This window comes from Mytilus californianus, unplaced genomic scaffold (genome assembly GCF_021869535.1).
Source record: "Mytilus californianus isolate M0D057914Y unplaced genomic scaffold, xbMytCali1.0.p SCAF_1, whole genome shotgun sequence".
NCBI classification, from domain to species: Eukaryota; Metazoa; Mollusca; class Bivalvia; order Mytilida; family Mytilidae; genus Mytilus; species Mytilus californianus.
In genome coordinates, this window is record NW_026262581.1 from 63,589,090 (window position 1) to 63,601,183 (window position 12,094).

Below are 12,094 nucleotides of genomic sequence, written 5' to 3' on the forward strand. Positions count from 1 at the left end.
TGGTAGGAGATACACACCAAACAGGATGTGTAAATTATTATATAATAAGTATTGTGCAATAGCAAGAAATTTTCAATTGCACAGTATTGCACAATAGCAAGAAATCTTCAATTGCACAGTATTGCGCAATAGCAAGAAATCTTCAATTGCACAGTATTGCGCAATAGCAAGAAATATCCAATAGCACAATATTGCGCAATAGCAAGAAATTGTCAATTGTACAGTATTGCGCAATAGCAAGAAATATTCAATTGCACAGTATTGTGCAAAAGAAGATACTTCGTATAAATTGCTTATTTCTTGATCAATTTCAATGGGGTTTATTCTTGAATTCTTGGGGTTCTTTAATATGCTGAATCTAACCGTGTATTAAGTTTTTGGATTTTGGGCCCTGTTTTTAAATTGGTCCACATTGAGGTCTAAAGGGTCCAAAATTTAACTTTGTTTGATTTCATCAAAAATTGAATTATTGGGGTTCTGTGATATGCCGAATCTAACCGTGTATTTAGATTCTTAATTTTTGGTTCCGTTTTCAAATTGGTCTACATTAAGGTCCAAAGGGTCCAAAATTAAACTTAGTTTGATTTTAACAAAAATTGAATTTTTAGGGTTCTTTGATATGCTGAATCTAAACATGTATTTAGATTTTTGATTATTGGCCCAGTTTTCAAGTTGGTCCAAATGGGGGTCCTAAATTAAACTTTGTTTGATTTCAACAAAAATTGAATATATGGGGTTCTTTGATATGCTGAATCTAACCATGTATTTAGATTTTGATTTTTGGGCCCCGTTATCAACTTTGTCCATATTGAGGTCAAAAGGGTCCAAAATTAAACTTTGTTTGATTTCATCAAAAATTGAATTCTTGGGGTTCTTTGATATGCTGAATCTAACCATGTATTTAGATTTTGGATATTGGACCATAATAGGTGAATGTCTAATTTAAAATTTTTAAGTTCTTAGACCACATTCATTCTGTGTCAGAAACCTATGCTGTGTCAAATATTTAATCACAATCCAAATTCAGAGCTGTATCAAGCTAGAATGTTGTGTCCATACTTGCCCCAACTGTTTAGAGTTTGACCTCTGCGGTCGTATCAAGCTGCACCCTGCGGAGCATTTTATTATATTTCTTGGAAAAAATAATCAGATGACTGTGAAAATTTGTTAAAGCTAGTAAAATTTGTATTAATGACACCTATAAAAACAATATTTAGAAAAGTTACTTATATAAGTAATATTTGATATAGCCTCGTTTTTAACATTACTTATATAGGTAATTTTAAAAGTTACTTGTTTTTAAAGTAATGTGCCTGACTGGTCAAGGACACTGTTATTTATCAGCTGAGTGAAAATTGAATTATTCAGAAAATGTGCACCCTATAAGTACAAATGTCTTCCTTGAATCATATTTGGCAACAGAAATATCAAATTAGTCCTAAATATAGAAACTTTTAGTTATAATCCTTTGAATTATTTGAATTTTTTGCTCTAAACGCATATGTAGGGGTTGCAAGCTGTCTAAACATGACTCTATGTTTTCCCTGAAATTTTAAGAAAATCGTGACCACCGTAGACAACGACGACATTGATATTTCTTTCCAATGATATAAAATACTGCTGTGTGTTATTCCGCTAACCCAAATTGCTCAAATTCGTTGACTGGGCACCCTACTAATAGCAGATTGAAGAAAACAAATCAGAAAAAAATGATCAACAAAAAGAGATTTTAGTCATGAATTATATTATAGCCTACAATGTGGGAGAGTGGCCATTGTTAAAGATGCACTTAGATCCAGGTGAGGGACACAAGCGCTTTAGAGCCTCTAGTTTTTCCGTTTCAGAGATACTAAACTCCTTCTACTTCAGTTCTTCAGACTTCTGTGATATTAGTTTAAATGAACTTATCCTCATAATTTAATTTACTGAAAATAACTTTATTAAACACATACAACGTATTTAAATTATTCTCTGAAATTTTAAGTACATTGTATGTCATTTAGCATTCCTAAAGCAATACAATTTTTAATAGAACCTCCATTTTTCATGTTTTTACTTTAAGAAATAGATTAATGGAAAAATCAAATAATCAAGAAAGCATGTAAATGTTTGAAGATTTCTATGCTTCAGGTTTTATCTAATGTATAATTTTTCCATAAAAGAAATGAATTAATGCCTCAAATGACAACAGGAAAATCTAAAACTCATTTTTAAATCTGATATTGTTTTATTATTGACAGCTCATTTTACGAATGGAGAGATAAAAGAAAATCATACTGATGGTTTGTCAGTTGGACAGTTTATCAGAGCAGGAGATGGCAGAAAGAGAAAACACACAATATTGGTTTGTGGTACTTTTAAGATTTCTTAAAACTATTTAAAGAAAAATATTATTCCATTTGTTAAGAACATGATTTTAAATCACCATTATTAATAAGTTATGATATTGAACTTAAAGTACTGAATTAATGGATTAAACATGATTGTTACATAAGCTAATTTCAGGAGGAATTTATTCTTAAGTTCAGTCTTATCTGTTGTTTATTATCTCTTTCACTACTTGATTTCTCAATAGATTATATTGTACTTTAGCTAGAAAAATTTTGAGCAATTCATTTAAATCTTCTTGAAGACATTGTAGAATTATCTACTAAATTACAAGGCATACAGTAGTGCTCAGCATCAAATGTGATCCATGCCTTCTTTTTCTTTTTGTTTGGTTCCATCCATTGTGATTTGGTTTCCATTCAGTTTCTTGAATTTAGCCTTTACAATTCATTAAAAAAAAATAAAATAGAAGTAATAGATATATTGGAAAATTAGAGGTTTGTCCAATTTCATAATTTAGCCTTGAGCAACCAAAGTAATGAAAATTTGGCAGCTTACTTCAGGACTGTTAAACTCAGATGAAATTTAAGTCTTGTTTTATTTTTGGCAGCAAAGATTCTAAGTTTTGCCCCTTGATTCTACAGAAAATAGCAAAATTTGAGGGATTTGTACTTGCTTCTAAATTTTTTCAAGCAAACTTTTTCATTTTTTTTACAATTTTAGGAATAATGTAAGATAAATTTCATTAAGATGATTAATGTACATGTCTATATGTAATTTTTGTGTCATGGTCCATACCATCAGCAAGTCTTTTTTTCTTTCAGTTTTGCTTAGTTTTTCAAATGGATTTGTTTAACAGAACAGGTTATTTTTTCTGGGCTGTGCATCCATTTCCATCGACTATTTTTACTTGCATTACTGAAGGCGGAAGCAGGTCTAGTAACTGCTTGACTCCACCCGTCTTTCTGTCTGTCCAATAGTCTGAAATTTTGCAGCACTCTTTGTACAAGGGAAAATTTTCTTCAAACTTTTCTTGGCTAATTTTGAAGTGAATGACTTTAATTTTTGGTCCGGGGAATGATCAGTTATGCTTTGGTATACATGTTATCACAATCAACTACATGCAGTAACACAGATCCAGTCCTGGTTTTGATCTAGTTTCCATTAGAATTCACACGACTTATATTTATTTGAAACAAGAAAAAACTAACTGACTGAAAATTATCTAAAAGAAAAATACACATAAACAATTACTTATATTCTGGAAGAGTAAACATATCATTCACAGTTGTCATTTATCATTGAAAAAAATCCAATGAAATATCACCATTAAGAAAGGGTATAAAGATAATAAAATTAGACAGCCATACACATGTGATATATGATACATCAGAAAAACTGAGTCTCAGATCACACCAAATAAAATCAAATTCACATTTGTATATATATAATATACAAATCATGGGTTACTTTCATACAATCGAATTAAAATTAAATTTCTGCATCGCTTATTTTTTTTCTACCATTGTAGTGACCAAGCATAAAAAATGAGTGAGTGCAGAGATTTAATTTTAATTAGATTGACTTTCAAATTTTTTTTTTATGGTAGTTTACTGTGAAGTGGTCAAATCAACTTGAAACTTAAAATAAGTACACATGTTCAATATGATGTAAACTTTAAAAGGAAATATGCTAAATTAGGGTCTTGTCCCAGGTTTTATGGTTCATTGAACATGAAAATGTGATAGTGTGAAGAGGGAATAGTGTCCTAAGGACACATAGTCTTGTTTGAACTGTCATGGTTTGGTTACAGTATTCATAAAAAAACTAATCAAAGTCTTTAGTATTTCATGCTTAAAGCTAGGTTGTTAAACGTCCTTTAGAAATGTCATCTTAAAGTATAAATCTATGTGAAGCTGATTTGAACAAAGGCTGAATTTTAAAATTTGATTGTGTTTTTTTACGGCAGCAAAATTTTTTTCGTATATTGGTATCACATCGTCATCGTCCGAAGACATTTGGTTTCCAGGCAATAACTTTAGTATAAGTAAATAGAAATCTATGAAATTTAAACACAAGGTTTATAACTACAAAAGGAAGGTTGAGATTGATTTTGGGGGTTAAAGTCCTAACAGTTTAGGAATTAGGGGTCAAAAAGGGGCCCAAAGAAGCATTTTTCTAGTTTCCAGACAATAACTTGTGGAACTGTGTATCGACCTCTCTGAAATTATACCACAAGTTTCCATACCACAAAGGGATGGTAAGGATTGGCTTTGGGGGGTAATCGCTCAAACCGTTTAGGAATTAGGGGCAAAAAAGGGGGAAAAACAAGGGTTTCCTTGTTAATGGACAATTACTTTTAAGTACAATGATTTGTGTTCGGATTACCTCCCTTACACTGCTTTTTAATTATGTATAAAGAAATTTATTGTCTTGAGGTGATTAGCTGTCAATTTATTTTTAAAAGTTACTATTAAAAATGCTGATTAAGGAATATTAATTTTAGACATGATTATATACATGATGTATGTCATTTTCTATTTTAAGACTTTTATGATGTATTTAAATGGGTAATTATGGTTGCAAACTCCATTGGAAATTTGAATTGAGATAATGACCATTTCTTGAGGGAAAGAATTATTATGGAGAAAAGGGGGGGAGGTTTAAAAAAAATTTGGGGGGAGGGTAAAAAAAAATTTTTTTGGGGGGGTAAAACAAATTTTTTAGGGGGGGGAGTCAATTCCCAACAGCATAGTGTATTGCACAAAAAGCAAAAAAAAAGGGGGGGTAGAAAATTTTTTTAATTTTTTTTTTGGGGGGGGGGAGGGGTATAATTCGCAATAGCATAGTGTATTGCACAAAAGCAAAAAATTGAATATAAATTCAAATCATATAACCAATTCTAAGTTCTTTGACTACAGTTATTCTGTGTCAGAAACCTATTATGTGTCAAATATTTAATTACAATCCAAATTCAGACCTGTATCAAGCGCGAATATTGTGTCCATTTTTGCCCCAACTGTTCAGGGTTGGACCTCTGCGGTCGTATCCAGCTGCACTCGGCGAAGCAATTTATCAAAATTAAAACTCTAAATTTTCATACCATTTGTTCTGCATGAACCCTACATTTTATTTTTACCCGCAGTAATAACTAAATGCATGTATTAGGTATTTGATATGACTTTTTATCAATTAGTATATCTTATTTAAATTAAAGGTTGGGGAAACTGCAACTATGTCATATGTTGGGAAAAACTTTGGACCAGATGCCAGTAAAGCTCAGAGTTATTGCAGGTATTTTTTTTTTATTAAACTTTAGATTTGTGTTTTGGATAAGGTATTTGTTTCCCTTGCCCAAAACATTGACTGTGGATATGGGTTCATGATGTCATTCAGGCTGCCAATCAAACATTGTAAGCTCTCTCATGCTTACAGATCTCATTTTATTTTAATAATATTTATGTCAAAGATTAGCAAGAGCAATATCTTAGATGAGTTAAAAACATCAGTGTTTGGATAGGGTTTTGAATCAGATTTTTCAGTTCACAGAACATGGGAATGTGATAAGACAAGCAGGGCATGGTAACCTATGGACACATATTTTTGTTTGAATGTTGTCTTACAGATTTGCTTTATGCCTTCTTGCCTTAAAAGGAAAAAAATACAAAACAGCAATATTTGCATCATTTTTGAGATTTAAATCCCATCAAGAATTAAATACGAGAAACAGCCTTACCCAAACAATATTTTGCCTCAAGATATCTTATTCAATGAAAGATATTGATGTTAGTCAAATATCTGTTTGGTTAAGAGTTTTTCTCATGTTTGATTATAATCACTTGAACTCTATCATGTACATTGTTTATATGTAAAATGGCAATTTTTGATCATTTATATTGATGTTGATTACACAGAAAATGACAATCCTCCACTTATGCGACCAGACTATTGATCATTCAATTCATGTATAAAAAAAAATTACAAGCTTTTTGTTATTTGAAAGATTTTACAATTTTACTAATTAAAGAAATAAAGAACTGCTGAACCAAAGCCTCCTAAATTTTGTGCTGGGTGAGTTCCCTTAAGTGGAAACCAGATGGTCTGCAGGGTTATCAGATAATAAGATATTAAATACCACTAAATTGACAACAACACTTTACGGCATTCCCGACACGATTGGAAGTAGTACCTCTGGCCAAAGGGAAGCCAGTCGAAATGGTAGGGAAATGCCTTAAAAGTGTCGTCCAAATTAGGAAGAAACTATATAGAAACTGTACACTGACATTATACTTGCATTCATATTACACATTGATTTATTTTACAACACATTTTATTTATACATTTACCGCCAGAATAGTTTACAACATTTTTTTCCAGATAAAGACAATTATAACAATAAAAGATTAACTCTGAATTTTTAATAATTTCATTTTTATTGTATTATATTTGATTCATTTTCTGTTCAACATTACATAATGACATATAGTATCCTATAGCAACCTCAGTAGACAAGACATGATTATGACGTCACAAACCGGATACCATTTTCCTGTACTTCAGGGATTCTAAATTTGTATACTTTGTCCTGAAGACGCCGATCTATTCAGCGAAACATGTTGACAAATAAAAGTTGCAGTTTACTTAAGTGTTGTTGTCAGTTTAGTGGTATTTAATTTTTATTATAAAAGCATGAGCATACTCCCTCAATTGTCTGAACCAATAAAATTCATTATCTTTTCACTGTTGATGATTTTATAAATTTGTTTTATTTTAGAGTAAAGTAAATTAAAGCTGATTTTATTTTATTAAAATAATGATGGCAGATAAATTGGTCAGGGCACAGGTGTTTATTGATGTGTTGATATCTGGTTGCATGGTATTTATAATATGAAAAGTCTTCATTTTACAGATATTATGTTGGTGTTGTAGACAGAAAACGTGGAAAAATGAGAGTATTTGATTCAGAAATAATTCAAATGGTTCCAAAACAGCCAGGTAGGCACTCATCATCTATTTTATTATAAATTCAACTAAGCCATAGATGTTTCATTTAAATTTGCTTGGGCATTATACTGTAAACAAACTAATTTTAGACTTTCAGGAGAAGAAAGATAACAGGGAAAATAAATCATAGCAACTTGTGAAGCTAGGATCTTGTCTAGAAGTATATAAATGCATCAATAATGTTGGGAAATTAATTGTTGTGAAGTCCGCTACAAAGAAGGGCTTAAGGCCAAAAAAGTATCCTTGAAAATAAGTTTGTTTACAGTAATCAATATTATATTTTTATTCAGAATTTTCGAAAGAAAAATCATTTATTGATTTGGGGATGTACGGCGGACGGACGGGCGGGTGGCTGCCAAACAGTGTCTGTTCATTAACATGAAAACACTTTGACGAAATCTTTTAAAATTTAGATAATCATGTTGTTTCCTGTGACTAAATGAAGGTCTAGTTCAATTTTCACGATTTTAGCTTTTTGAGTTGTTGAGTTGTAGACCTTTAAACAGCCAAAAGGGATACTTATTATATGATTTTGAGTTATTTCCCTTTGAACAGAAATGTAATTTCTATGTCATTTGGTCTGTTGTTTATTTTGAGTTATTTCCTTTTGAACAGAAATGTAATTAATAAATAAGTATATATTTTTCACTTGATCCTGTTCTGGGGTCCACATTGCAAATATCATTTTCATTAGATAATAATCTATTTTTATTAAGTGATATATTTCATTACATTACATTGTGTAGATAAACTTGTTGACATTGATAGATTATAAGATAAGTTGCAGATATGAGTTTGTGACAAATGAAAGATATAAAGTTTGATTACACTAAGTGTTTTTAAGATAACAACATGTGGTAATTATCAATCACAATTATAATTGGAGTGACAGATTTATTTGAAAATTTTGTGTTTCCTAAGTGTTTTTGATGATAAGCTCTGTAGGACAGTATAAATATAGCTTGAAATTTACTGTTCATTATTAGACATTTTGATTTTTCTTTCCTTTGGTAAATTGTTTGAAGAATTTTGTGGTAGGTTTGTTTGTTATTCTGTATAAACTAATTTTCTGAATGCTGTATATATATTTTTTTTTGATGAAGCAAACTCCTTTAAAAACTAAGCTTATATTGTCTATTAATAAACATATATTTAGATTTCTGATTTTGGGCCCAGTTTTCAAGTTGGTCCAAATCGGGGTCCAAAATTAAACTGTATTTGATTTCAACATAAATTGAATATATATAGGGTTCTTTGAAATGCTGAATCTAAACCTGTATTTATTTTCATTATTAATTAGATAATAAATACCATATTGAGGTCCAAAGGGTCCTAAATTAAACTTTTGTTTGATTTCATCAAAAATTGAATTCTTGGGGTTCTTTGATATGCTGATTCTAAAAATGTACTTAGATTTTGGATATTGGACCATATTCCATATTGAAACCTAATCTGTGTCAAATAAACAATCACAATCCAAATTCAGAGCTGTTTTAAGCTTAAATGTTGTGTCCATACTTGCTCAACTGTTCAGTGTTCGACCTCTACAGGGAAATCCGGTTTGCTGTCACTCTGACAGCCTCTTGTCATTTCTTAACATCTGACTCTTAAGGCCAAAAATAGAATTTAAATTGTTTGATGTTGCCTACCTACCCACCTAGAAAAATTTTATGACACAAATCGTTTCATACTTTTTTTTTAAAGATATTTCCTGCTCTTACATTATTGTCTTGTCTAGACATGTAACTTATGCTGTTGGCAAAAAAAAATCCCTATCTGCCTACCCAACCCTACAAGGCATGGGTAGGCAACATCAAACAAAGAATTTGTTAAGTGTGGCCTTAAAATAATCTCTTTTCTTTCTTCATGTTTGCACTTTTTACATGTACTATCCTGTGATGATGAGTAATTGGTAAACATGAGTAAAACCCATAACTTGTGACAATTTTACATACTTTAATAATTTCAAAGAGTATATAACTTAATATGGAAGAGTAAAAAGTATTAGAGAAATTGTCTTGATATGATTTATTTAAAAGAAAAAGGAAGATCTATTATTATCTTCAAAACTTTGACAATAATACATAATGTATTCAAGATTGAATTTTTTTTCAGTTATCTTATATCTGTAAATGTCTATATTCTTCTTATATTCAATGATAGAAAAGTTCACAAACTTGATTTTCATAACCATCAAAATTTGATTTACATATTCAATTTTATACTTGAGTGACAATATATAGTCAGTGTAATTAACCATCAGTTCAATCACTTCATCATTTAGTAAATATTGAATGAAGCTCCATTCATGTACAATAACTGAATTATCAATTCTATAGCAATTTAGATTGATTCTAAATATAAAGAAATTAACTGTCATTCATATTTCATGTATTTACATGTTAATGTAGTGAATGAATGGAATTAAAATAAAAATTAGAATAACTTTTTCCTTTCAATTAAATATACTGTGGATTCATTATTATTCATTGGATACAAATTTTTCTTGGATTTCACACATTTAGGTTAACAAAATATTTAAATATTCAATTAAGTACTTATGTTCTAATGACCTGTAGGGGGACTTTGGCAAAACCATAAAATTAAATATCCTCAAAAATACAGTCTTTCCTCAAACCACGAAAAATTGGTATCCAAGAAAATAAATGAATTTACAGCATACAGATTTGTACTTGAATTGATTGATTCATCTTGACTGACATATCTACGTTTACCCACACATCTGCAGATTCTTTTCAAATCTAAACTTTTAAGTACCTGCAAGCTAGACAAGCTTTTTACACAGGATGTTGTGAATTGATTGTCTTAGTGATTTCAAGATTCTTTTGTAATCTAAACCTTAATATACTTGCAAACTAGACAAGATTTTATATACCAGACTCCCGTGTTTTAAATAGATTATCTCGGTTATTTAATGTGACCATACATTGGCCTTAAGGATAACTATCATCTTTTCAATTAAAATGTATTTCTTTATGCTTTGTAGTTTGCTTTTATCATATTCTCTTTCTGTTGTAAATGGGTTAAGACATTTCTCCCATCAGTAAAGTTAAACGTAGATTTTCTCCTTTGGAGCTAAGGTGAGCATGTTCAACATTGTTAAAATCTAAAATATAATTATCAACCGGTAAGAAATATGGTTACCCACTGGAAATATATAGAGAATCTGTTTATCCCATATGTTTTTATCAGTTTTTCAAGTGTAAAAACTTGTTATCCGACAGGACAAAAATGTCACTGTTGCCAACATAGTAGCCTATCATGTGACATCAAATGACCATAAATGCGACCAATCACTGCATCTGAAATTACCAGTTTATTGTGGTAAACAATTTAAACCGTATATGGTTTAAATGATTTCATACCACCTTTTGGAATGTGTATAATCATACTTTTATAATTGAAAAAAATCTAATATTACAAACTTATTTTAGATATCTGCATATTCCTAATTGTTGTAGATTTCCAAGAAGAAGATGAGAGAGGGCAAATATCGTTACCTGCTAATGGTGATAAAACATACACACAACGGGTAGGGTAAACATTGAAAGTTAAATATAAAAAACGTTAAATAATTCTTTAACATAAAAATTTTACTTTAAAAAAATGCCACCTTTACAGATCGTTAATATCAAAATCCATAGAGAAATTGAAAGTTTATATTTCATATAAGAAGATTTTAAGAGTTAAACATTACAATTGTTGAATTCCTTAAAATATTTTTTTTATTCTGGTTAACTTCAAAAAGTAAGTAAAACATTGGTAAAGAAACTAGAGTATAAGTTATATAAGTCAGTTTCATGTTATTGAATTGATTTATATTTATTTCTTAGATTTGTAGAAGTCATAAAGTATTAGATCCATCAAATATGGCATATTTCTGTACTTTTAATCTGCAATGATTGTCAATTTATTCAAAGTTTCATATGATGTTTTTTCTACTTTGTTTTTTATATCACTTGAGGTCTGTCAACCAGAAAACATTTGAATGGAATTGACACTGTTGAAATTTGATTAAATTTGTATAATGTTATTACAGATTGATGATTTGACAGCCAACTTTGGTAGTAAGAAGAAAAAGCAAGCCATGGGGTCACGATTACGAAATGAAATCCATGGAGAAGCATTAGAAAAATCTCTCAACTCTGTTGTAGAAGATGCTGCATCTCAGAATAAAAACAAGCAAGGTATTTTATCATTTCTTAATAAATTCCTATTGATATTCTGTTGTGACTGTATCTTGAGGTTTAACTTACTTGTAAGAGTATTTTTGTTGTGGCTGACTTTTGAGGTTTCATTGCTAAAATATACCACAACTCTTAAAAAGGGGGCCATTTTACATTTACCTTGTTTGTCTGTCTGATCGATGCTCCAACAAATATTTCTGTCACACTTTTTAGCTCACCGGGCCCAAAGGGCCCCGTTTGAGCTTATGCCATCACTTGGTGTCCGTCGTCTGTCATCGTCGTCGGCATCTGTCGTCGTAAACTATTTCAAAAATCTTCTCCTCTGAAACTACTGGGCCAAATACCTTCAAACTTGAACTAAATGTTCCTTAGGGTATCTAGTTTATAAATTGTATCCGAAGTTTGTTTCCATCGACAAACATGGCCGCCATGTCTAAAAATAGAACATAAGGGTCAAATGCAGTTTTTGGCTTATATCTCAAAAACTAAATCTTTTAGAGCAAATGTGACATGGGGTAAAATTGTTTAATTGGTCAAGATCTATCTGCCCTGAA

At 30.5% G+C, this 12,094-nt stretch overlaps 1 protein-coding gene across 1 annotated transcript in view; it reads left to right on the top strand.

Moving 5' to 3' along the window:
* Nucleotides 1–12,094, top strand: part of LOC127706292 (DNA-directed RNA polymerase I subunit RPA49-like) — a 38,484-nt gene that overhangs the window by 7,234 nt on the left and 19,156 nt on the right. Inside the window, exons 2-6 of the mRNA XM_052210806.1 lie at nucleotides 2,241–2,344; nucleotides 5,546–5,622; nucleotides 7,238–7,323; nucleotides 10,815–10,885; nucleotides 11,393–11,540. Coding sequence (XP_052066766.1) covers nucleotides 2,241–2,344; nucleotides 5,546–5,622; nucleotides 7,238–7,323; nucleotides 10,815–10,885; nucleotides 11,393–11,540 — 486 coding nt within the window. The remainder of the gene's footprint in view (nucleotides 1–2,240; nucleotides 2,345–5,545; nucleotides 5,623–7,237; nucleotides 7,324–10,814; nucleotides 10,886–11,392; nucleotides 11,541–12,094) is intronic.